Genomic DNA, 27530 nt, shown 5'->3' on the forward strand with positions numbered 1-27530 from the left:
TTATTTGTTTTTATTATTTATTTTATGTAAACTGACGTAAAGCCTTGATGTTACGCCCTCCGGTTCAATAGGTGGCGGTTTGCACCTAAACAGGTCGGTTTGCGATCAGCCGTTCACTCAGAGAAGAAGAACTCGCCTACCCACAATTCCTCGCATCCTTCCGGTTCCAACCATTCGAGACCTAAGATGGCGGACCGGCGGCGAAGGAGGAGGCGCGCGTCCCAGGACAGCGAGGACGACGACGAGTCCGGTTCGGGTTCGGACAGCGGGAGGTCGGGGTCCCCGGCGACCAAGAGCCGGGGGAAAGAACCAGAACCACCGGAGCCGGCGGTGACCCGAGTGGAGCCGAAGAGCGAAGCGGAGTCCGAGTGTGTGAGTAGCTAACACACCGGAGGTTAGCTCCCCGAGCTGGGGGCCACAGGGACCCGCTGCCCCCGAAACTTCACCCCGAAACCGAGTCCTGGCTCCTCTTAGTGTCATAAGAAGAGATATAAACTGTTAATTATTTATTTTAGACGCGTTTAACTCTTAAAACCTGGATGTTCCCTCAGTGGGCGGCGTTAGCTTAAAAGGAAACTACAAGTTAGCTGTTTGACTGTCTGTACGTTATCAATAATATATCGATATCTGTGATTAATATTGTTTTAATACGTGGTGTTTTAGATGAGCAGGGTTCCGTGTGAGCTGTCCGCGTAGTTAACTGAGTTTTAAGTTACCTTTTTGTGAAACCGAGACGAAAAGGCGCCAGCCGCCGGAACGCGTTGTCAGGGGAAACAAATGTGTCCGTAACACCGAGCTGCTTCTCCCCCCCTCGGGTTACCTTCTGCAGCTTTTACCGGAGAAACGAAGCTGTTTGCTCCAAGTTATCCAGCTATGTAAGAAGACAGCGCTTCCACCCAGGTGTGTGTGTGTGAGAGGTGCGGGTACGCAGCTAGGCCGCCGCTCCATCCTGCTAGCTCCTCTGCCACGGAGACAAGACCAGCATACCGTTCCTCCATTAAACCAGCAACTGGAAGTCCTTCGAGGGGGCAGGCCGTGTGAAAGGGTGACACTTCCTCGGATGCACGCGTGTGCTTCAGGGGCCTGATGTGAAGCAGGGTTGTCCGCATAGAAATGCTGAAATGTTTTTGTGGTTTAATCAGGATTTGCTGGACCTGGCCTTTCTGTCCAGGACCAACCGCAGTGCAGCCTGTGCTCAGACTTGACTGCCTCAAGAGCAGGATTACATTGTGTGAAGTAGTATAAAGCAAAACCAAGGCTGGTGTGAAGTTCAACATGAAATATATTCAGACGGTAGTAAAACAATCTTCAGTGTTGTCTTATCTGCCGTAATAACAAAGTGGATTTACACCCAGATTTTACTTTGGAAAGTTTTCTTACGCTCAAACAAAGCATGATACACGTCTCCCAGATGTTTGTCATGACTCCACGCTGCCATGTTCCCGGGTATCCCAACCCTGAAGTTACAGAAAGCCTCTCTGTCATTTCTGATTTATTTTTAAGCTCGATCCCTCGCTTTTCCACTGCTGTAGGGTTTTCATCCTGCTCAGTGGTTACTGGAACAGTAAGGTGTCTGTTAAACCTTCAGACTCACAGATCTGTTCCTCTCATTTTGGGTCGCAGTTTTTGGTCCGAACGCCCAGCAAAAAGGAGAAGCCGTTTTTAGCCTCTTTGTGGAGACGATGGTTCAGTGGATAAGACTCCTGGGTTCGATTCCCACTGCGACACATCCATCAACATGTCTGTAAGCAAGACTCTTAGTCCCTAGTTGCTCCAGAGGCGTGCGACATATGTAGAGTTGTAAGTCGCGTGTCATCGTCGTTGTGACAGTCAAACATATCGATCCACCGTGTTACAGCCGCCGTTTTGGCCGCTAGTTGGAGTTACTACAAAGCACGGGGCGCTTCCTGTTTGGTTTGGGGAGAGAACTGGTTTGAAATCTTTCCCCAGATGGGAAGCAACAGCAGTGAAAGGGATGATCAGTGTAATCAGTACCCACTCGGGCTGAAAGGATTAATTCTGCTCATTATTTGCATTGTTTAATCAGCGCGCTGTTTTGCACGGATGATTGTTACTGTCGCACAGGCGGTGTGATTTGATGGCGCTGTTTGCAAAGTGGACGAAGAAGAGACAAAGACAGAAAGTGTCCAGAGTCAGGGATCATTTCAAGCCAACAGAAAACAGCAGCTCTGTGCGGTGAGTCTGTCTGTGAGCGTTGGCGTTTAATGTAGATCATGATTGCTGGTGGAGATGAAGGCCAGCAAAGGTGAGACTCGCTTCTTAGCTGTAAATGTAGAAACGTGTTGTTGTTGTTCTCCGACTGGTCCGTCTGTGAGTTTGTGTTGGAACGTTACAGCTGATCCCGGCACACAGGGCGCCAAGCAAAAGGATTTCTAATCCCATTACTCGATTAAATAATCTACAGCATACTTGATTAATGCAAAGTCCCTACAGCTCCCTGAGCAAAGTTTCATATCCCTCTCACTCAAGTCCTTCGCAGCAGGCAGCTCCCTCAGCGACTGTTTGGATGTGCTTCCTGCAGATTAACACTCGCTGATGCTGATTTATTTGTGTGTGTCTCTCTTTGCAGGAGAGTGAAGATGGAGTAGGAGAAGGTAAGACATGTCTCACTTCACAGCAACATCTGGCACCAAGAACATAAACATTAGATTTAAAAAGTGTGAATATAACAAAGCACCAGCTTGTAAAACATGACATGTAATCCAAATACTAATAATTCCTCTGTTCGGGTTCTGTTTCTGGCTAGCTGGGTACAGGCACTTTGTTACCTACCTGAGCCAGAGGAGCCCTGTGAGGCCCGTTGTTGTTTTCTGAACCTCGACCCTCAAATGATATTCCCCTCTTTTGTTCTGTGTGTTCCCCTCAGCGGTTCTGTCCGACTACGACAGTGCAGATCCGGAGGAGAACGGCTCCCATTCAGAGGTAAGACACACAAACGGACATCTATCAGAGAGCAGGGTCAGCGCTGTGAAGTCTGCCGCGGCTCCTGCAGGTCCAGTAAGATCAGGAAACTTAAACCCCCAAGGAAAAATGTTTCCTTTAACCATGAACCAGCTCATTTATTCTCTCCCTCCCGTAGAATTAAACTATTTACCAAGAAACATCTCCTCATTAGCTTAAAAGGACCAGTTTACGTCCCTGACTTGCTCTCCTGAACTCAGCTCCTCTTTAACAACCAGTTTGAAATATGATTGAACTTTCAGATGTATAGTTTGTTTACACGACAAAGCTGTACAGAAGTGTTACCTGATCTCCACACTGGAAGAAGAGGTAGTAACGACACACGGCTAGTTAGTGTTACTTCCTATAAATTTGGCAAATGTGTTGCTCTCCTGCAAAACATAAGTGGCCCATTGATATCAGTTAATGTGTGAAATTTCATAATTCAGCAGCGGTTCATCGCCACCACCGTATATACTGTGTTTCACGCAGCCCACGGGTTTTGTTCCATCTATCAATATCAACGCTGACCAACGCTTTTTTTTACTAGGCCTATTTAAAAATTGATTGCAGAGCTGCAGGCTATTTGTGCAGCACATCCTCTCGCTCGTCCCTCTTATAAAAGTTATTAGCAAGCATGTAAGGCGCCTAGCTAATAAGGAGAGCTAAGTTAATGTTTTCGAGGCCAACAGGCTGTTTATAGCTGGTGGTCGGTATCGACCGCACCCCCGTCGTTCTGTGGGAAATGTTTGAAATACACATCTGGAGCCTGTTGTTCTTTTTTCAAAAGCGGGTAAAACCAATTTATTTCCAAAGATCATGTTTTAAATAGCAGGAGTGTGTCTCCTGTTCAATAGTCTCTGTCAGCACTCAGAAGTCTTTGGTCGACTGTTCACACTGGTGGTCTTAGATCTCACCGAGAGGCTGATGTGGAGACCAAAGATGCATCTCAGCAGGAAACACACTGGCTGATCAATAAAGGATCAGCCTTTATTGGTCCCGAAGGGGAAGCGGGGGGGTCGGGTGATGCAGCAGCATAAAGACCGACGAATAGAGAGAAATAAAGTCATGAGTAAATATGAAGTAAAAACTAAGAACAGAAATAAAAACTATACAAGAGCTAAGGACTCCTGCTGCGCCTTAAACTACAGAACCAAACCATATCCTGTGTACACATGTAACAAGGAAAAAAGAGGAGCAGTAGTAGAAAAACGGCCGACATGCTGATTTAAAGCCAGTAGCCTCTGCTCACCCACTCTGCTTTTTCAGTCATCATCCAGAGTCCAGTGAGATAAAACACGTCTGTCGTGTGAAGTGACTAAAACTCTGGCAGAAAATGACCGCTCTGTGTTCATGGACCACTCCCGCCATTCAGTCAGTAGTTAATAAATGTAAAAACCGCTCCGGCGTCCGACAGCGATCCTGAGAAAGACCGTACTGGACCGTCGGTTTGAGGTTCGTTAAACGACATATTCCTGTGTTCCCCCAGGGAGTGGAGGAGGAAGAGGAGGCGGAGCATTTCAGCGACGAAGAAGCACCAGCGGCAGCAGCCAGCGAGCCCAAACCCCCAGCTGCCGACGAAGGCGCCACAAAGGCCGAGGTGGTGGAGGAGGAGGAGCAGAAGGAGCAGCAGGAGCAACAGGGTGGTGAGGAGGGGGAGGAAGAGGAGGACGTGGCAGACAAGGAGGGAGGAGGAGGACAGAGCAAAGAGGAGACCAAGGCCGAAGTGAAAGGGAACTTGGCCGGAGAGCGCCAGAGCGGCGACGGACAGGTGAGACGGCCCCTGCTGGTGTTTCAGCCACAGCTTCATATCTCACTGTTGTTTTCAGAGCGCCGCATGTGGATTAATCCGCCGCTGAAAATGTCCTCCTGTTTATTTGTGAACACGGGGCCAAACAAACATTCAGCCAGACATAATAACTTTATTACTGACAACATGTTGGACGTACAGCTGCATCAGTTTCACTGCTTGCTTCCTAATTCAGTGTTTTAAATACACACGTCCTAAAACACTGAAATATCTAGTAATTCTGAACATCTCAGAGGCTCAAATGTGTATCACTGTCTTTTTACCTTAAAATTAAAAGCGGCTTTATTCCCAGAACATCAGATGGCTGAACGCTGCCGTCATTAAGTCGTCTTCTGTCATTGACACACATGCAGGAGTCTACAGACGACCCTGAAACGAAGGACGGAGGGAAACCCGGTCAGAAGCTCGACGATGACGAGGACAGAAAGAACCCGGCCTACATCCCGAGGAAGGGTCTGTTCTTCGAGCACGACGTCAGAGGACACACTCAGGAGGAGGAGAGGTACCGCTATTACTGGTGATATTTTATTTAAAGGGGCTATACGTAGTTTTCAGATTGCAGCCGGCTGCGCAGTGTTTCCCCCTGAAAGTACTTGTGTCGCGGAGCGGCCATGTTACAGATATGTTGTCGTCATTTTTGCCTCTTCAGGTTCGTCACCTTCTCCGTTCGTCTTCCACATTTTAGAAACAGCCTCGTGATGCAGATTATTACAGATGAAACCACTGAAATATGCTAAAACTTTTAGCATTAGGCTGCTTGACAGCCTCCGTGTTGTGCTGAACACGGTGTAAGTGGGTCTGACGACGCTACTCTCACGTGGTGGATCCGCCCACACAGCCACAAAATCTTCAACAAGCTGGCGTCTGTGGTTTCACTTCTGTGCGTTCTTCTGTCATAAACGGCTTGCTGACCTCTCAGTCACGCTGTGTAGACGAACGTGTTGAGCGCCACACATCATTCTTCTCACGCAGTGAAAAACAAATATATATTCTGATAACGGCGACTAGCGGCGAGAATCATCTCCTCCCAGCTGATGAGACTCGTGATAGTTAAGTAAGATTATTTTTAACTGCAGTCGTAGTTTGGTTTATTTAATTATTTTAATTGGTGATTAGTTTTCCGTGTTTTGTAGTTGTCCTTAAAATTCTAATGAGTCTGGAACTTTATTTCTGCGCCTCTTGAAGCACAAAATGCATAAGATGAAAACAGAGCAGATGACTTAGCAATTTAAAAAAAATAAAGTGTGCAGCGAACATCTAAAACTGGTGGTGAAGTAGTAATAAGTGATTCTCTGTAAAGACGAGAACGGTTTTAATGTCACGTACAACAGTTTGTAGTAAATATAAGCTGCTTGGATCAACTCTGAGCAGGACGGCAGAGGTTTTCAGTGTCTCCCCGTTTGTCTCTTCTCAGACCTAAAGGTCGAAACAGGAAGTTGTGGAAGGACGAGGGTCGCTGGGAGCACGACAGGTTCAGGGAAGAGGAGCAGGCGCCGAAGAGCCGCGAGGAGCTCATCGCCATCTACGGTTACGACATCCGAAACGGCGGCGGCTCCGGAGACCGGTCGTACAGGCAGCGGCGGCCCAGGTGAGAAAAGAGAGGGAGTTTGACCTTGTTGCAGTCTGATGAACGAGTTCCCTGCATGACTTTAATCTGAACCGTGTCCCCCTGCAGACAGAGTACGTCTCCCAGCAGAGACAAGCGCTGGAGAGACGGAGGAGAGCGTCCGGTCCGATCGTGGCACAGCGGAGGAGGAGGAGGTCTGAACCGAGGAGGAGCTCCTCCGCCTTCATCCCCCCACCCCTCCTCTACACCGCCATCCTCGCTCCCTCTCTCCTCTGCTCAGCGTGGCGGCAGTTCCTCCAGACCGCCTCCCTCCCGCAACAGACTGTCCTACCAGAATCAGACGCACCCCGCGCCTCACTACAGGAATAATGAATCAAACGCACCCCAGATGCATCCCCGGGAACGACAGGGCCCTAAAGCTCAGTCCGACCCCACAGGAGACAAGGGTGGAGTCAGCAGAGGGGGCGGGGTGGTGGCGGTGGAAGGGGCGGACCCTCTGTGGTCATTGAGGACATCACAGTCAGCCAAGGAGGCGTTCGGGAACAGGACCTTAGCGAGACGACGACGACGACTGCATCACAGCCGGGCGGTTACAAGTCTGCATCGCCGAGGCGACAGCAACAGGAGCAGCAAGGGAGCGCCGACAGATCTGCGACAGGATTGGCTGCTTCCTCCCCCACCTCTGACCCCTCCCTTCAGTCGTCAGTTGCGGCGACCAATCGGGAAGCCTCTCCTCCCACTGAGCGGCCGGTGGAGCGCAAGTCTTACTCGGCGGCTCGCCGGACTCGCTCTCGGCCCGCAGACCTGGGCAGCAAGCAGCCGTCCGTGGAGGAGTCCGCAGCCGCGGGGAACGCCTCGTCCTCCCCCAGCGGCGTGGGAGGGAAGAGCTGGGCGGGAGCAGGCGACGGGCCGAGTCAGGCGGGAGGAGGAGGGGCGCTGGCAGAGCTGGACCAGGACGTGGCTCGACTCAGTCTGGCAGGACAGAGCTGGCGCCAGAGTCCGACGTCCTACGTGCGGTCTGAGATCAGAGGTGAGGGGAGACAACCTTAACACGGGGAACTGACACGAGCGACAGGATGTGCTGCGCGAATGCACTACAGCGCTGTGTTATCAAATAAGATTTTACATAGGCCTAGTAAAAAAATAAATCAATATGTGGCGGTCAGCAGTGTTTTAGCCAAGACCGAGACCAAGTCGAGACCGAGACCAAGTCGAGACCAAGACCAGTTCCCCTCATTACATGACTCAGAATAAAATGTGGAACGAGATCACAGGTACTTCTCAAATGTTCCCATTAAAACAAACAGTAAGAGCTGAAATCAACTTAAGAGTCTTTATTCAACGCTCCTTTTCCATGCTGACCATCGCGGGGGGGCGGTCGTTACCGGGGACAACACATTTTTAATTAGGGTTATTTGTTGGATTTGAAGCAATAAGTTTTACATCAAATCAAAGTTAGGTTGTTAACAAATAAATCAGACGATGCAAAAGCAATTTATTGATATTCCCAAAGTTATGGTCTTAAAATCCAGAGTCCTCAATGACCGAGACCGAGACAAGACCGAGTAACAAATACGGTCGAGTCCCAGACGAGACCAAGACCATCAAAGAGTGGTCTTAAGACCGGTCTCGAGTACTACAACACTAGCAGTCTGCGTTGATATTGTGGCGGGAACGCGTTTCAAGAACAGAGCGTTTTGTCTGCCAGACGTCGCTGACTTGTTCAGCTTTTGTTGTTTGCTTCCACCACGCAGGCTACGCAGTTAAACGCTTTCTTTTTTCTGTCTGTTTTAACTGTGTTTATCGGTGAGTCTGCACGGGGTGTTTTATTTTGAAAATTGACTGGGTTCTCTGCCGTTTCTGTGTCCGACTTCCTCCCGGTTCATCTGCAGACAGACTCGCCGAGTATTCCCCGTATAGCCTCTTCCATAAGGTCATGTCCCGTGGAAACATCCCCACTGTGACGCGTCCAGAGGCGTGCGTCCTCTGACACACAAGCATCAGCTAAATGAATAAATGTAGCTGTCCTGGAAAAAGCTCGAGCGACACGTTACTTCAGCTTCGCCACGTTTCCAGCAGTTTCGTGTTAAATAAGCGTCACCCTGTTAGTTCATTCTGCAGAGTGAGTCTATCTGAAACTGACTGTCTCATGTTTCCGTCCTCAGGCCTCCCCAACCCAATCCACATCCCCGGCGGCCCGCCTCAGTTCTCCGGCATAGAGGAGATCGGTGTCGGCGCCAATCGGGCCAAACGCTACTCCTCCCAGCGGCAGAGGGCCGTACCGGAGCCGGCGCCGCCCATGCACCTGGGAGTGATGGATGGACACTACTACGAACCCAGTAAGATGAAAACATTAAATCCAACACACGCACACTGGATATCGGGTGAAGATGAGTCAGTGAGCAGCTGTTAGTGACGGTCCATGTCTCCGTGGAACAAGAAAGTTCTGACCTGTTTGATCTTAGTCCGATAATCTGATGTAATTTTAAAAAATATTAGAACATCGTGGAAAAGTTAATTTTCTTCAGTGATTTAAGTTTTTTTTTTGAAAGTGAAAGGTGATTCTCTGGTAAACTATCTGAAGCTTGGATATTAGCAGCCCAGACACTAAGCAAATAGTACACATGTAATTGAAATACTAACATATTGTCTAGATAAATACCACAAATAAAGTACAAGCAATCTACAGGATCACTTCTAACCTCCGTACAGAAAACCCTGTAATATATCAAGAACCAAGCAGATTAGATAATTACAAAAAACCTGGAGGTTTGACGTGTTTTTAAGAAAAGCGTCAGGAGGGAAATCAGAGACGGGTGTGTCAGTAGTTCACCTGCCGACCAGCAGAGGGCAGTAAAGCTCAGGCGTCACCGTCTCTCACACACACCTGTGTTTTTCTGTGGGTCTGAGTCTGTTAAGAGTTGCAGCTTTTTATCGACTGTGTTAACTTTGGAGGTGACTGCTGCTGACTCTGGAGATCATTAACGAGGACGAGCTTATTAAGAGACTTTTCTGGTCTGGACTTGTGTTCGATGCGGGCTCGCGACAGACCAGCAATAAAACATTCACGCAAAACACGATAATTAATTTGATATCCATAATTAACAGGATCAGTGTCAGATTTCTGTTCAAATTTAAATTAAGTCAAATCTTTTTTCATCAACAAAATAAAAATCTTAAACTGCTAAATTGTTTGTTTTTTAATTGAATTAAAGCAAACATTTATTGAAAATTTGTTATTTTGTTGCTGAGGAAAATGAAATCACGATGTTGTTGTTTTTAAAACTGTCTGTTAGCTTCAGGTTGTTAACGGTTGGGATTCTGAGAAGTTTGATAGAAACCGATCAGTGATGGAAGAAGTACTTGATCTTTTGCTTGAGTAAAACCTTAAATTAAAAGTTGTCATTACGCAGAGTTTTGCCCGGTCATGTGTGAGCAGCGTTGGATGAAGCTGCTGCATCATATTTTAAAGCTGCTTCACTTAAAACAAGAAACTGCAGCGCTCAGATAATAAAAATATATTTCCTCTGTGACGTTGTGAAGTAGAAGTACTGCACGATTGTACTTGAGTGAATGTGCCGTCATTAACCTTCCTCTGTCTCTGTCTCAGTGTCGTACCAGGGACCAATCTACGCCCACGGGGAAGGCCCCGCCCCCATCCCGCCGCAAGGCATGCTGGTCCAGCCTGAGATGCACATGCCCCACCCGGGTCGGTGGCGTCTCTTGTTTTTAAGGATGAGTCGATGTTTTATTTCTGTGTGCGTTACTCATCTCTCTGCCTCGTCCTCAGGTCTCCATCCCCACCAATCAGGCGGCCCGATCGCTAACCCCGCCCTCTACGGAGGCCCTCCTGTTTCTCTGTCGCCAGGGCAACCACAGCAGCTGCTGCCGCCGCCATTCTACCCTCCGCCAGGGGTCATGACCTTCCCCTACCCCACCATGTACCCGACTCCACAGGTACCCGCTCCGCGCTATACAGGCTTTATGAACGCCGTCGATCAGCCTCTCTTAACGTACATGAAATGTATTTCTACTTCATTTTTTTACTAGATGTTAGGAAACTTTACATCAGACCAAACGCATGAACACAAATCTAAAGCGCTAACTTTACCCGAAGCTCACGTAGTGTCGCTGCAAAGCAGGGCGAGCTGCTCAGGAAATATCATGCACGCCGTTCCTGGAATGTGAGATTCTTCAAAACGAAGCTGCAGACGTCACAAAATGAACAGCTGTGATTGGTCCTTAAGCTTCCTGCTCGTGTCGTCAGCCTTAATTAAATGGCCGAGGGTAGAAGAGAAGTTTCACAAACTCTCAGCGACGCTCCAAAGTACCTGGACACAACTGCTTTATTAAGTTAAGGGAAGAACGTAACGACGCCACAAGAGATTTGGTTCACGTTCCTGTATTCAGCTGCCGTTATGTGGAATAGTGACCGACCATCATTAAGATGATCAGCTCTTTAATTAACTTTAAGTCCTCACTAAAACGTGGCCGAGTGGCCGACAGTCTTCATAATAATAATAATAATAATCACAATAATTATCACAATAAAAGTCAAATCATTATTTCTTTCTAGTTTAAAAGCTGATTTTTGCTCCTGAGTGAAAACTGAAGAAACCGGATGGTTAATTAATGCGTTTAAACTTTTCTTTATGGTCAGAACGGGAAAAACACTTGATGCCTAACAGAGGATCGCTTCACAAGTCTGAGGTGGAACATTAAAAACTCTTATGATGAAATCTTTCTCAACAAATATGATTAGTAAATCTTGTTTCAGTCCCTTTTTCTCAACAAAATTATTATTCTAATAGAAAAAATAAGTGCTAATTTGTTTGTGATTCATACAAATTTAATCAAACATTTATCATGTTGTTGAGGAAAATAATTATTATTATTGTTTTATTGCCCAGCCCTAAATCAATGTGATGTTTTCAGTTTTCACTTGCTTTGTACGGGCCTTTCTAAATTAATTAGGTTTGAACTTTGTTATAACTAAAATAGCTGAATTTCATATAGTAATGTTTATGGATTTGTTGTTCCTGTCTGTTGTAAAATAATGCAGTTTATTCCGTTAACTTCATTCTTCGCTCTGCTTGTTTACATCTCGGGCTAATAAACCTTTTATATTTACAATCAATAAAGACGTTGAGTCCTCAGGTCCGAGTCTGGTGAAGGATCCAGACTGACGGTTTGTCTTAACGGTGACAGGAACACTTTTACGTCTTCAAAAGAAATGAGACAAATCATATTTAATATTCGTGCTTTTGGATCCGAGCTCCTCTGATGATGCAGTCGTCTCTCTGTCTCAGGGTCAGGCCCAGGTGACCTACGGCGGTGTGACGTACTACGACACCATGCAGCAGCAGGCCCAGCCCAAACCGTCGCCCCCCCGCCGCACCTCCCAGCCCGTCACCATCAAGCCCCCCCCTCCGGAGTTGCACTTTGCCTCAGAGTGACCCCGCCCCTCGCCCCTCCCGGCCGCCCAGTCTCGGGCTCGCTCTGATCCAGGAGCTACAGGTGAGTTTTCGCTGAACGGCTGCTCCGTGTTTGTGACATCACACGTGTGGCCGTCGTGTCTGAGAGCAGGTTCTCCTTTGTTCTGTCTGCAGGAGCTGGTGGGAGGGTCAGTGAGGAGCTGCAGTCTCCAACAGCAACCGCCCGCGTCACCCAAGGGAGGTGGGGGGGGCAGGCGGACGGATGGTGGGAGGCGAAGTTGGTGACCCACAGCGTCGCTGGTGGAAAATGACTGTTCCCCTCCTCTTATTTTTCTTTTTCTTTTTTTTTTTCTTTCTCCTCTTTGTTTTCATCCTTGTAGCAGTCAGGCGGGTTGGCGACTGTTCTGTAACTCTGCAGCCACAGGTTTGATCCCACCAACGTGTCTTTGAGCAACAAAGCTGAACCTGGAAACGTTCTGCCGGTCGGACTGACGACTCTGAACCCTTTAGAGCCTCTTTGAAGCATTTAGCGCCTCACGGAGTCGGACTCTGAGCCGCAACGCTGGGGTCAGAGAAAGTCTGTTTTAGTTTTTTTTTTCTCTTCTTCGCAGTAACGTTTTGTGTTGAAACGTCGGACTGAAAACAGACGGTATAAACGGTTTCTCTCTCAGCTCACTGTAGACCAGCTGTTCTAACAGGAAACTGGAGGTTCGTGTGCGTCACTGCTCCTCCAAAAGCGTTTAGCAAGATAAAAACTGAAGCACACTGAAATTTAAACAGCTGACGGTTAGTTTGAGGGCTGTCTGTGAGAATCGGTTGTGTGCATAGTTTGAATGCAGCTCTCAGTGTCGCGTTGATACGTTCATGGCTGACCCGGTGCTTCCTGAACTCCTCCAGATGGTGGCAGTTTGTTAGACTCACAGACATACAGTTCACTTTTCTTTCTCTGTTTCGTTTCTTTAACTCGTCAGCTCTGTGCTCGTTACTAGAACTCACTTTATCTCACTTTAGATGTGAAACCTGGATTCAGAAATCTGTCCCGGACCGGAGGCTGCGGCTCAAGACCGCTTAGTCGGTAAAAGGGCCGTCACAGTTTCTCAGAGTCAAAGGTCGCGTGTTTAAATGATCTGAAAAGTCTCGCCATTTCAGTTTCTTTTGATCTAGTAGTTGATAAATCGGCCGCTCGTCGACGCGATTGTTGGCGTTTTAACTCAGCAGCAGTCGTGAGAGCAGAATAAAACTGCTGTCGTTTCTCTTCCAATAAGAAAACTAAAGCACGGCGGTGTTTATCTGCAGGTCAGAGCTGGGAAAGACCAAAACAATACAAATCTTTAATTATTTTTTTTAAGCTTGGAGACGTGTTGTTTTTTTTTTTTTTACTTTCCTGCAACACGACAAAAACACGGACAGCCGGATAAAAAAGACCTGCAAGCGGATTTAAACCTCCAGGTTAGTCCCCACAGCTGCGTCACATCCACTGTTAGCTTAGCGATGGCCGCCCAGCCGGAAGAGACACACAGACCAATCACAGCTGTCACTACAAGTTAACCAGGACTCACGACCTCTGAACTGCACCGGCCGTTTCACACAGAGCAACCTATCACATCGCAGATGGAAGCTAATGTAGCAGCTAGTGTCTCATTTAAAATGAAATAATAATTTAACTGAAGACACGACAGGACTGCCGTCGCCCACCCGGGGACTTTTAAAGAGACGTTAACGTGTGACATCAGCGGCGCCCCCCTTCTTTTAAAACCTCAGTTAATCTGCTCGTCCGATCGCACAGTTCATTTTCTGACGGCAGCGTTTCGTTTTCTTCCTCCTGATGAGCAGAAAGTCAAATTAGAGGCACAAGTTGCACAAAGTCTGTCGTCCGTCTGAGAGAAGCCGCCGCCGGGTGGAGGCGTTTATCGTCGCTGTATATAGAAATCTAAATGTGTATATAGAAGCTTGAATGGATGAAATAGAAACATATTGTAATAATTCTGCTTCAGAGCAGCTTCTGATTCATCTGCAGGGACCTCGAATGTTAACAGAAGTTAGAGAGAAGGAGCGGCGAGGCTTTAGCTTTCACTTTTCTATTCCTTTCCTTTCTGAAACGTCACTGTTTGATTTTAATACTGGTTTTCTTTTTTATTATTATTATTATTATTGTTAGTAAATGCAGGAGGGAAACGGTGACTCTGCTGACTCATTTTGTTGAAGAAACCACTTCATGAGGCTGAAACGAGCTGCTCTTCATCACTCGTTCGTCCTGAGTTAAGGGAAGCAGACACGCTTGTTTAGAAGTGGCCTCCTCTTCCTCTTCTTCCTCCTGCAGTTTATTTTACATTAAATGTATGAATGAAGCGCTGGAGGTCAAATTAAAGACAAATATTCCAGATTTGTCCTGCGTGATGATGCACAAACGGGTAAAATGTGGAAGCTCGTTCTGCCAGAGGAAGTTAACGCCAAACGCGCTGCGCCACGTGACTTCCTGCCCTGTTGGAGTCCTTAAGTCGCTGCCTCCTGTTAAACTGCAACCTGAAAATAAGCGTTTGTGCCAGTGATGCTCAGAAAACGCAGCCGCAGCTACAAGAGGTCCTGATTCAGAAAAGTTTCTGTAGTTTATGTGAAAGTTTGTCTGTTTGAGAAACGATCCTCTAGACAGACGCCGTCTCGGTCTGTTGGAGTCGTTACTACAGAAACTGGAGTTTGTTTCAGCGTGTACTGTTCCTTTAAAATCTTCCCTGATCGGCCCCGATACTGATCCATAAGATGGACTCGACAGCAGGTTCATGTGTACTGTAGTTTCTCTGGCAGACGCCGAGCTTAATGGCTGTTTTTCAAAGAGACGGATCTTCACTACGGCTGAAGTCTTCTCTGAAGGGTGACTCTGACTTCACGTTTTATTTTAAAGAACATGAACGGCGGCGTTCTGCTCCACCGCAGCGACGAGACTCTAAACACTTGCCACCGCCGCCTCAATTTCAAATTTACAAAAATTTAGAAAAATGCTTTTAGTTCTCTCCCTGAAAGTGAGACAAAGGCTTTAAGACGACGGCCTGTTGGAGGAGGAGGAGGAGGAGGCCTTCCTCATTAAAGGCTGCAGCCTGCAGGGCTTCGGCTCGTTGGGTTTATGAATCTTCTCGACGTCGATGGTAGAAGGTTTAGAGTGTTAATCGTTTCTTCTTCATGTGTTGAAGTGTTGATATTTTTAATAATCTGACCTGTTAACCTGAGCTGACCAGACTGTGTTCACGTGGCGGCCGTTTGTTTGTGATGATGATGATGCATCACTGGTTTTGTTTGTATGTGGAGAACGTTGTCGTCGACTCAGAGGATCAATAAAGAACAGAATAATAAGAAAAGTGCCGGCTGTTTGTTTGTTCTCCAGTCTGAAAGGTTCATTTTCACCTCCTTGCTTCCTTCCTTCCTTTCCTACCTTATTTCTTCCTTTCCTCTTTACACCAGACTCACTCGCTGAACTTTTATTTTTTCAAACACACCTGCTCTGACCGTTAAAATGAATATTTATAATGTGGGGGGTATTATTCAAACTCTGTGATTGACAGGCCCAACCAGCCAATCAGCTTGCAGACAGCGTCTCCTCATGAATATTCAGCAGCAGCTGCTGAACACAAAGCCAGACTCAGACCGTTAAATTTAACCCTTTCACTGCGCGGCCCTCAAACTCAACTTGGATATGAAGTTTCAACAGAAGACCAGATGAAGGAGATGAAGACCTCCCACGTCTTCCTCATGCTGCTTGTACTTTGCATCAGTAGGAGGAGCCAGAGGAACCTGATTATCTGTCTCATATGCCAAAAGGTTATTTTTATAAAAGTTACCTACTGAAACTTTAAGCAGGCGACATTTAATTTTCAGATTTATAAAATAAGCCAAATGGGTGTATAATAAGGGTTGTACCCTAAGCCGTCGCCCCGCCTGTTTGTAAATAGTGGACCGCTTACAAGTACGTTAAATTCAGCTTATGTCGCGCTACTAACCGATAGCTTGTTATTACGTAACGGAGACGTTGATACATCCACAGTACGGGTATTATAAAATAATAAAAGTGAGCCAGTACATTCATTCATTAGTCCTCAGAAAAATAACTCTCTATAACTTTTATCACATAATGATTAAAATAAGGGATATAAGAGCTGATGTACGTAAAATTATTGTAATAAAAACAACTGATTTACAAACATCTTTCACAAGTTCATCACGTGAAAGATCCGTAAGTCGGGTCTTGGGGACTTTGCGTTTCATGTTTTTATATCCTGGTGGGGCCTTTAACCGACGGGGAGTCATGAACTGTCCCCGCCGGTAGAAACTGCAGGCAGTCGTGATGGTTGGAGATGCATTATGTCAGTGAGATGTCCCCGCAGGGATAGAGGAACAAACGTGTGTGTGTTTCCCATACTGAGTCATGTGTCTGTCCGTCACTGGAGCCACTGAGCGTGTGCAGAAGAGCGCTCCCATTCTGTCGTCCGGCTGATGTCACACGCTGAGTCCACCCCGGGCCTGTTACACACATGTTCACTGATGCGTTGGTGGACACACAGTTACACTGAGACACTGATGAACAGTCTGACCCGGGTTGTTTCTTTACCGTCTCGCCTCCTTCCTGAGTTTCGGGCTTCCTTAAGCTGCTTCACGCTGATTTCCACAACCCTGGAAATGTTTCAGAAACGTTTGTCCTGCAGCAGCCTAACATAATCCAGAGTTGTTCCTCTGACATGTTTGGTGTTTAACACAGTGGTGGAAGAAGAAACGTTCTGACAGTCTGCTGTGTGGAGGTGAAAGTAAATGTCTGAAGATGTGCTCTTATCCACACTGGTAGGAACAGAATAAAAATATCCATAGAAACAGCTTTCCTGCTGTCTGTCTTAAACCAAAGACGTGAAAGCATCAGATCTGTGTGCAGCGATGAGGAGAATAAAAAATAATGAATGACCTCAGGTGAACTCCTGCAGAGCTTCACAGCTTCATCCTGATTGGTCCAATCTGCATCATGACTGTAAAACATCTGTGAGGCCTTTTATCTATAACAAGGCATCGTATTTAATGAGCTTATCGTGTGTTGTAAAATCAAACAACAGGAGTTTTTCATTAAATCAGCTGCCATGTGGATCTGCTGGGTGTGTGTTAATCATGTTTTGGGAACACGAGTCTGTTTACAGACATCGTGGGGACTGGCCTCCCTTTGGGGTATTAAAAACACAGGTCTCCACAAAGTATATCATCACATTTAAGGGTTAGGCATGTCGTGAATGTGCGTCCTCTCCTCCCTGCTTTCAGTCAGAAGATGGAGGTGGTGTCGGTTTACAGTAACATCTTGCAACCTGCTCCTCCAGGAGGAGGTGGTCATGCATACAGCAGGAGGAGGGGGAGGAGGATAATTAGTGGAGTCAGTTTGTGTCTCAAGTTACAGTTTGTTTTCCAGCTGATTGTTGTGGCTATGAAACTGTGACAAAACACGATCATGTTACAACACACAATGTAATGAGACACATCTTCTACACACAGATCAATGAAGGGTCATGTGATTCTATTTGGGATGAATAATCAGCAGATGTGTGCATGTTGATTTTGACATGCAATCATACACCTAGTTGTTTCTATACTTGTGAGAACCAGAACTGACATTATCCAATTCCCTGATCCCTGAACAAAACCTGAATGTAACACAAACCCTAAACCCTCAAACAACTGAAGACCGGACAAAATGTCCTGAATTCAACAACATTTGCTGAATTTAGCAAGATGCCCTCACTTTTACAAAATATCCAGAATTTTACAACATTTGCTGAATTTAGCAAATTTCAAGAAATTTAACAAAATATCACAAATTTAGCAAAAATATTGTGAATTTGGCAAATTGTCAAGAAATTTAACAAAATGTCCTCACTTTGACAAAATGTCCTGAATTTTACAACATTTGCTGAATTTAGCAAAATGTGCTGAATTTAGCTAAATGTTCTGAATTTGACATAATATCATGAAATTAGCTAAATGTTTATAATTTAGCAAAATGTCCTCACTTTAGCAAAATGTTCTGAATTTGGCAAATTGTCAAGAAATTTAACAAAATGTCCTCACTTTGACAAAATGTCCTGAATTTTACAACATTTGCTGAATTTAGCTAAATGTTCTGAATTTGACATAATATCATGAAATTAGCAAAATGTTTATAATTTAGCAAAATGTCCTCACTTTAGCAAAACGTGCTGAATTTGACATAATATGAAATTAGCAAAATGTTTATAATTTAGCAAAATGTCCTCACTTTAGCTAAATGTTCTGAATTTGGCAAATTGTCAAGAAATTTAACAAAATGTCCTCACTTTGACAAAATGTCCTGAATTTTACAACATTTGCTGAATTTAGCTAAATGTTCTGAATTTAGCTAAATGTTCTGAATTTAGCTAAATGTTCTGAATTTCGCAAATTGTGCTGAATTTAGCAAAGTTTTGAATTTGACATATCATGAAATTAGCAAAATGTTCATAATTTAGCAAAATTTGCTCACTTTGGCAAAATGTTCTGAATTTGGCAAATTGTCAAGAAATTTAACAAAATGTCCTCACTTTGACAAAATGTCCTGAATTTTACAACATTTGCTGAATTTAGCTAAATGTTCTGAATTTAGCTAAATGTTCTGAATTTCGCAAATTGTCAAAACATTTAACAAAATGTCCTCACTTTGACAAAATATTTTGAATTTTACAACATTTGCTTAATTTAGCAAAATGTCCAAATTTAATGAAATGTCCTTGTTTTAACAAAATGTCCTCACTCTCCAGCTCCACGGCCGGCTTCAGGTCAGTGTATTCTGTCCACTGGTAATAATTCCTCAAACTCAATGACTCATAATTGATCTTTCTAAAAATAACCTGTAATGATTTGTGATGGTGAATCAGAGACCTGACTGATAACACGCTGATGGTCTCCACGACAGAATGAATCGGTGGTCACGTGATCAGTGATGGGCTCAGGGGCTCGGGCCCCAGTGATGCATTCACATGAAAAACCAAAACATCCCGACTCATCACATGGACGCTTGGTCAAGACCCCTTGGCGTCGCCATGGGTACCCTTTGTCATTTTTGACATGTAGGGCTCCGCAGTCAAGTTAGCAAGAATAAATAGACATCGTCAGGTTAGACTTTCAAAATAAAACTGCTAGTTAACGTGGTGAAACATGAAGCATCTGACTTGGTTAGGTTTAAAGGAGATCATGGTTTGGCTGAAAATAAGTTACTCTCTTAAGTAACGCTACTTACGTAATCTACGTTACGAATAAAACAAAAAATCACTATTAAATTTTTGTTTCACACAGGAAACAAACGCAGGTCTCCTGGTTGAATGTCCAGTTTCTGGCCGTCCACCCCATCCACCTCCTTACTCGGACGTCACTGTTACATATTATACACCTTAAGTGTTAAAATATGAAGCTAAGAGGCTTCCCAGGGTGTTACAAAGTGACGCTAAGGGGTCTTGACCATGCGTCTTGGGAGTGAGAACAGGTTGAAATGTAATGTTTTGGCCTGGTATGTCTTCGTACACTCACCTGTTATATTGATGTTTTAAATAATGTATTTTTTACCAGATAAAAACAGTAAGTTTTACTTACATTTGAAATAGTTTTGGCCCCAAAAGAAGAACAAGTAAATGATTAAAACTCCAGTTTAGTCTGGGGGAGAACGCTCTTTGATTTCAAATTAGTTTTCCAGTCCAGAAAAGCAGAAGTGACCAGAGATCATTGCTGAACCACCACAGTGCAGTTAGCCTCTAAATATTTTGGGACCCCGTTTTCCTGTGGGCCCTCTGTGGTCTGTTCAGGGGCCCGACTGAACAGGTTCAAACTGGTTTGTCAGTATGTTCAGCTGATACTAAGCTTCTACTCCTGTCTACAGATTGTGATGCTGAGCTTCCAGCTTCTCACACCAGAGATTTCTTAAATTTGTCTCTTTGTGTGGTCGAAACTTTTGTTCTTCACGTACAGAAACACACCCTTCGTACAGCCATCGGATCGTAGGAATAAAGCTGAATAGGCTATTTAAATGTGTGTAAATGTGTTTGTGTACATCGAGCCTCCACCTGCTACTGCAACCTGTGCAATGTTCAATCACATCTGTATAAAGTGTCTCTATAAGTCTTATTCTCTATTTCTATTGTTCCGATATACTATATTTTTTTGTATTTAATGTGTATTTTTCTGTTTGTTGTGTTTTATCTGGAGCTGCTGTAACAAGTGAATTTCCCCAGTGTGGGATCAATAAAGTCTATCTTATATGTGAAAGGCGCCATTTTGAATAATTAACCTACTTTTTTATACTTAAAATACATTTTTGCTGATAATACTTGTGTACTTTTACTCAGGTAATGCTGAACTCCTGGAGTTACTCTGTGGTACTGAATAGGTAATGATCCTTGATAGAGGATCTAATTATTTCCTCCTGCTCCAGTGATCAGTGTTTTCTGTGATTTGATGAAATCTCGCGGTGTTTCCGTCTCGGAGCAGAATCTGTAAATGTGCAGAGTTACTGATGAATATTACTGATCCCTGTAGTCAGGGATATTTCCATTTACATCAATTTTACAGCACTGGAAGTATAAATGTGCATGCGCGCGCCCGTCCCGTCCGTGTGTCGGGAGCGCGCAACTGCAGCAGATCAGAGCTGGAGGGAGGGAGGGAGGAGAGGGAGGAGTGTGAATGTTACGAGTCACTTCTCATTCCACTAATTTAGCAGAAAGGGAGGAGAGAGAGAGGTGGAGAGAGCCTGGCAGTGTGTTGGTGAGCCGATGGGGGACCGTGAGGCAGGAGGACTCTGCAGTATCTGACCTGAAAAAAGGAAAACACCGCCGCTGCTGCTGCTGCTGCTGCTGAGAAAACCTACAACACCCAAACGCACCGGGCCGTGCGGGTTTTTCCTGCTTCAGGTGTGCGATGAGGTGAAAGAAAAAACAAACCCTCCTAACGTCGATCATTCATCCGCCGTTTATCCCCGAGATCTCACGGAGGAATCCGCCGCTGTCCCGGTACGCTTCACTGAGGAGACACCGGAGAGCTGCAGAGGCACCGGGGGGGACGGCAAGAGCTCCGTTTGGGGTTCGTATCTCCGGGTTTTCCGCCTTCAGACCGAGCGCTCGGTCCCGGAGCGGAGGAGCGGCCGGGGGCCACACGGAGCAGGTTCCTGGGAGTGTTCTTGTGTTAAAGGGGTTAATATCGCGGTGCGGTGATATCCGAGAGAGACGGGACACTAGCGCCCACCTCCGCCACCCACGCATCCACCTGCGCCTCCACAAATGGGTTAAACATCGGGTTGTTCTTGCAGAGCAGCCTTCAGAGCCTCGGAGGGTCCGTCACACCTGTTCACACCTGCGCACCCCGAGCTGAGGGGGCTCCGTGATGTAGGAGCCACCGCCCCCCCCTCCCCCCTCACCTCTGCATCCCCATCCTTTAAATCCACGCACCAGCGTATCTGCACCCCCCCAACCACCACCTCCACCCAGCGTCCCACCATGCCGGCGGGGATGAAACCGCTGGAGAAGTTCCTGAAGAAGCAGACCACGGCGCTGACCCGGGCCGGGGGCTTTGTTGGCGGGGTGGCGGACAAGGCCAGCGGGGGCACCGGTGCGTCCCGCCGGAGGGCCAGCCTGTCCCGGGTCGTACCCTTCTTCAGGGAGACGTCACCGGAGAGCGGCCAGGCCAGGGAGGTGTTCAGGTGAGACCCGTGGAGGGGGGTTTAAATGAAGAGGGAACCTGGACACGGCCGGACTAACCTGTAAGGGGGGCCAGGGGCAAACGTGAGCACCGTGGCCCCCGGTTGGCCCCGTGTTCTGGAAACTCTGTGAAACATACAGATATATTTAGGAACGTGAACTGTGAAGAGAGGGCGTTTACTGTTTCATACAGAAACCTGAGGGGAAAGTTTTATTGTTGTTGTCCAGCAGTAGGCTGCAGCGTTTATTTCCCTATTCTGTGATCCACACATGTCTCTTTAAAGGACGAGGCAGTATTTCCAAACTCTTTTAAATGTTGGTTTGTTGCTTTCTAGACGCAGCCCACTGCTGGATAACAAGTGAACCGTTACAGGGCCCTGTTGGTAATCCATCCACGGATCCAGCTTTGTGGTCCAGATTTACCAGTTTGCCAGTTTCAGGCTTGTAACAAAGGGAGACTCCTGTAGTTTAGTATCTATAAAGAGTCAGAGTTTAATGAAGTCAGGGCAGCAGAGGTGGAGAAATCCAGACTTTTAGTCCTTCAGTATGAATAAATGCTACTACATTTCCCATAAAGCATCGCTGACCAACAAATAAATATGATCAGCAACATGGAGCTAACTAATAACCATTTTCTCGATTAACCGATAAATTAATAATAACACTAAACATGTAGAGAAATTTTACCTGTTTGACCTTTGACCCCCTGCAGCCCCGACAGCGAGGACCCCCCCTCCTGGCCCTCAGCCGCAGGGACCGGTCTGGTGACGGTGCCCAGCAGCGCTAACGGCTCCGGTTCTGGAGGAGGAGACGTGCGCAGTCCGTCTCTGTCCAGCGACGAGCAGAGCTCCGAGGCGAGCCTGATCACAGAGACCAGCAGCGGGGGAGGAGGAGGAGGAGGAGGAGGAGGAGGAGGGACGCCTCTTCCTCCCGACACACCGGACAACCTGACCCTCGCTGTGCTGGACTGCGTGGCGGGAAAACGTCACACACACTGCACAGGTAAGAAGACGCAGAGCTTTTCTGTTTGTGTTTCTGCAACATGGCCGCCAGTTGAGGTCAAAAGATGAGACTCCTGCAGGATCTGTTGGTGCCGTATGAAGCTCATGATGCTGATGTTGGTAAATAGTCTGCCTGTTTTGGAATAGAGGATACGTCTGGTGATGTTCTGCGTATTTCTGAATGTGGACAAATCGTTGAAGGGAAACTTTAACGGTGAAACATTTTGGGAAACATCAGTCCAACAGGGCTACAATTCTTGTTTCCCTTCAAAGTTCGTCCACTAAAGTTCTTGTTTTTGCCGCTGACAGGCTCAGACTGCTTTTACCAGTGTCTGACAGCACTACTGAAAGGATCCCTGCAGAGAGAGACCTTTTATTAAAGAGTAAGATCCTTTTTGTTTAACCAGAAACCGTCGCTGTATCGCTCTGGTTAAAGCCGCCAGGCTCCACTGATAAAAGCAGCACTGGTCTCCCGCTGCCTCGATTGGTTAGTTTGGTAGACCAGAGAGGTAAAATTACTGTTTCTGTCAACACAGTGGATGCTTCAGTCCTTGTTACGTAACCTGTAACTCCAACATATATTGTAGTGACCTAATGATGTGAGCTGGACATGCTAACATTAGCATTTTACAAACACTGTTTAATCCATTCTTTAAGGTTTTGCTTGTGTTTCTGGTTTTGGAAACTAAAAATAGAAATCCTAAAAACCAAAACTGTTTTACTTTCTTACTGAAAAGTCAAAATCTTAGAGCGGCAATTTCATCTGGGGTAAAAAGATCAGTCGATTAGTCGCTAGACAGAAAATCAATCGGCAAGTAGTTTGATTAATCGCTCTCTGGTGTCAGTTTCTCCAGCGTCTGGATTTTACATCTCCAATAAACCCTGACAGTCAGCAGATTGACTGATAATGAGGATAATTGTTAGTTGCAGCCGTAGATTTCACATTTGGAAGGCTGAAGACGTGTCTCGTGCAAAGAGTGCTGCTGCGGGAGAAATGAGGGGAGCTGATTGATTTTGACATTTTAGGACTCGTCCTCGGCGTCTCGGCTCCAGTTCAGGCGCTCTGCTCTCTGTTCCTGTGAGGAAATATTGTCTCTGATTGAGATTCAGAGCTGAAACGAGTCCACGTTCAGCCTGTTTCCTGCAGGTTTATTCTTTATATCATGCAGACTGTTCCTGCAGCCTCAGAGTGAGTGTGTGTGTGTGTGTGTGGTTACATAATCGCTGCCGTCCTCTTTCAGAAACGCAGCCTGCTTATTACGGGTGAAGTGGGTGTGCATGCATGCGTGTACATATGCAGGAATGTTGTATGCCTTTGTGTGTGTGTGTGTACAGTGATTGCTGCTGTTAGCGGCTGCAGGGTGTGTTTGTGTCCACGTTTCATTGGGTCTGTGAATTGTATTTTTCCAGAAACACAAATTTAAAAAGCAACAATAGGATATATATATATTTTTAAAGGTAAAATATTAAATATTAGAATTTTTATTGAAATTAAAAAATATTTATTGGATATTTTTTGAAACCCCCAAATTATTATATAGAATGTTAAAATTGTAAATATACTGTTATATTTTTTTTATTACTATTATTATTAGTATGAAGCATTTAAGACTCATACAAATAAAAAAGTATGTTAATTAGTTAGTTAATAAACCCTTAAACACTTTATATATATATAAACTATATTGTAAAATGTTTTAACATAAAGCATTTTAGAAATCCTGAAACAATTTAAAGACTTAAAATAAGGAAAAAAACAAAAAAATTGTAAAATATTTTTTGTAAATCTTAAAACTACAACTATGTTGTAAAAATGTTTAATATAAAGAATTTTAGAAAAAAATAAAAGAAGTAGTGAAACAATTATTAAATAAAAAAAAGCCTAACATATTTAAAAACAAATTAAATAAAAAAAGGAAGTGATTTTTTGTTGTAAAGATTATAAAACATGTTGATGTAAAATATCTTTGAAGAAACAAGACGTGGTAGATCGGAGTGAATGCTTTGTTGCTTGCTAAGATGAGATGAACAGGCTAGCCTGTTGGTTAAACTGTATTGATAACCGTAAATAAATTTGATTTAAGGCTTTATATTGGATGAAGTGACATTAACTTGTGTCTAAAGGGAAATCTTTCAGCTCTGGTTTCGTCTCCATCGTCTCAGTAACGTCTGCAGAAGCTCTCCGTCTCTCAGCTGTTGTGTAACGGTGTGATGGATGGAAGTGTTTCCGGTTTATTTTCAGCTCCTTCGTCCTGCAGAGTTGTGAAGAACAAACACTCAGCAGATGTTCAGCTTTAGTTTTTCTAGTCTGTTGGAGGAAATTCTGAAACGCTGCAGAGCGTGAAGTGATAACATGGAGTTCAGCAGAAAACACACGTTTATCAAGTAATGAAGACGACCACTGTTACTTTTATCTGCACATTCATGAATAATCCAGCACTTCCTTCTTGTTAAACTCTCACAAAGGGTGCATTATCACCAGCTCATTGTGTTGGTGTGTGTGTTAGTGTGAGAATTTGGACACTGCACATCAGCGTTACGCAACACATCTCAGTTAATAATCAGTTTGTCTCTGAGGAGCTTCTGCACATTGAAGCTGTCGGTTTGTTCCCACACATTTATAAAGCTGCTGGTTTTTATGACCATAAAAAAATCTTTGATGTTGATATGTTGTTAACGTTGCGACGGTCTGTGCAATTAAAACTGATTCTACCTGAATGTTTTTACTGTTTGCTGATTTTAAAAAAGAGCAAGAACACAGAAAAGATTCGGTGACGTCTGCGCTTCAAGCTGCAGTAGCTGATGTTCTTCTAATTGTTTTCAGCATAAACAAGTCAAAAACACAAATTAACATTAGGGATGAACCAATCGGCCCAATTTTGTCTTAAATAGCTGGATCTGGTATCTGTAAGATGGGAACCGATGTATTTGCATTTGGAAAGTCTAGAAGAGCCGCAAGATTATTATTTTACCCGCATTCAAGTTAGTATAGCGGCTCACAGAAGTCAACACAGTGGCGGTTTGGTGGTGTAACTGCAGAGCGACACAGAACCCGGACTTTGAACCAGGAGACCGGTGTTCGTGTCCCGTGTGAAACAAAAAAAACAACATTAAATATTTTAATTGAACTTACATGAGTTACGTAAATTGCGTGAGTGACGTTCGTTATCTTACGTGTTAACTGACGTACGTAGTTGTTATTTTAACCCAAACCATGATCTCTTCCTAACCATAACTAAGTAGTTTTGTTGCCTAAACCCAACCAAGTTGCAACGTTTCACAATTTTAATAACGTGCCGTTTCAAAATGGCGATTCGAAACGCTAGCGTTTTATTTTGAAAGTCTACATTTTGAAAGTTGCACATTTGTTGTCGCTAAGAGTGAGAATGTGTTGGTAGGAAACAGATAAAGATGCGGCCTGCAAAATAATGTCCTGCGAAATGTTAGTTGCACCGATGCAACCAAGAAAAAATTTGTCTAACTCAAAAGATTTGTGATTTGGTTGCACTCAGGAACCCTGATTATAGGTACTTTAATACATTTGCATTATTGTTCTTAAAAAGTTTTATTTTGTTGGACCAACAGCCCAAACCCCCAAAGATTTTTAGTTTACATCTGAGAAACTGAAACCAGAGATTAATTAATTTACATAAACCTTTCGGCCGTGGCTTTTTTATTTCTTCCATTTTAACACGTTTAAGTCCGACCGTCTTCTGTCAGTTTGAAGCTCTCTGATTGGTCAGGCTCGGGGCTTCAAAGTAGGGGTGGGAATCACCAGAGTTTTAAACATATTGCGATATATTGCAATTTATTACTTTTTTCCAAGTTCAAATTGTGTCCCCCAAAGGAAAACTCTTCTAGTGCACTGAAAAAGGAATTTATTTTAGCACCAAAAAGGAAAATTCTCATGTACAATTTATATAATAACAGATCGATACTTGACGTTCGTGTATCGATCCCCCCCCCCCACCCCTACTTCAAAGACAGAACTGGTTTTCAGAGCTGTGGGTGAAACCTTCACGGCCTCGACCTCTCTGAAACACGTGAGACATCAGCGTCTTCACATTCAGGCTGCAGGCCGGTTTCACACCTGAGAAGCTGGTTTAGAAACCCTGCGGCTGATTGGTCCGCGGGTCGTCTGGGGTGGGAGAATGAGACTGAACTGGTGAGCTGAGGAGTTGAAACTGGACAGACTGGTCAGGTTTCAACATGAGAGCGGAGGGCTGGGTCAGCTTCTGGGTCTAAAGAGTAAAGATGTGATTAATTTAATGCTGAATTTTATCATCGATTGATCCATTTTCAATCAATGAATTCATCATTTGGTCTATAAAATGTCAGAAAAAACGGTAAATATTTATTTTAGATGCTGGAAACCAATGACACAAGTGTAAATAAATAAATAGGTATGTCTTTGTTTCCTTACTTATGTATACATTTATTTGTGTACACATTTTATATTTCTTCTTACATTTCCACATTTATTTATTTATGTAGACATTTATTTAGAAATACAGAAAAAACCTTCTTCATTACCCAAAGTATTTATTTTCAATTAATTAATTAAATTAATTATTTCTACATTATTTATTTATACTTGTGTCCTGAATACTTTGAGAAGTGTGTGGAAGTACAGGAAGTATTCAGACACTCACTTTGTTCTTTGTATATGCAAATACAGAAAAGGTGTATATTTAAAAAACTTTCTTCCACTTCAGAACAAATTTGACCTTCCTCTCTGTGTTATAATCTGAATAAGAAATGACCAACAATGAGAGTAGCTTCTTTTTGCTGCTTTCAGATGTGTTAAATCCTCTTTTTTTTGTAATCGGGAGAAAATACACAAGAGAAAGTCGTCCATTTATTATTTAGTGTGGTCAGGAAACGGGAAACATTCTCACACCCAAACACAGAAACTTGTGTGACAGTTGAATTATTTGTTGACACTGATGGAGCGTAATTCACTACATACAGTAATCCATAAAGACAAAGAAAGAACATCTCGTATATTAGAAATCTAAAAATGTTCCTGCAGCAGAAAATGAA

General features: G+C 44.6%; 2 protein-coding genes across 2 annotated transcripts in view; both read left to right on the forward strand.

Annotated features, from left to right (window-relative positions):
- Positions 1-38: 38 nt before the first annotated feature.
- Positions 39-15123, forward strand: LOC119895668 (protein CASC3-like). The gene is given in 13 exon segments (XM_038708927.1): positions 39-372; positions 2591-2615; positions 2888-2943; positions 4451-4732; positions 5125-5273; positions 6186-6359; positions 6447-6804; positions 6807-7368; positions 8504-8677; positions 9949-10047; positions 10129-10295; positions 11648-11855; positions 11948-15123. Coding segments are annotated over 12 exon segments (2379 nt in total). The 5' UTR covers positions 39-186; the 3' UTR covers positions 11795-11855; positions 11948-15123.
- A 5376-nt stretch (positions 15124-20499) lies between these two features.
- The window catches only part of rapgefl1 (Rap guanine nucleotide exchange factor (GEF)-like 1), a 49655-nt gene continuing 42624 nt past the window's right edge, over positions 20500-27530 (forward strand). The window contains exons 1-2 of the mRNA XM_038708941.1: positions 20500-21488; positions 22199-22488. Of these exons, the coding sequence (XP_038564869.1) occupies positions 21286-21488; positions 22199-22488 (493 nt within the window). The 5' untranslated portion in view covers positions 20500-21285. The remainder of the gene's footprint in view (positions 21489-22198; positions 22489-27530) is intronic.

Source organism: Micropterus salmoides, unplaced genomic scaffold (genome assembly GCF_014851395.1).
Source record: "Micropterus salmoides isolate LMB-PRFRI ecotype aquatic unplaced genomic scaffold, ASM1485139v1 Ms_hic_scaffold_10, whole genome shotgun sequence".
Lineage (NCBI taxonomy): Eukaryota > Metazoa > Chordata > Actinopteri > Centrarchiformes > Centrarchidae > Micropterus > Micropterus salmoides.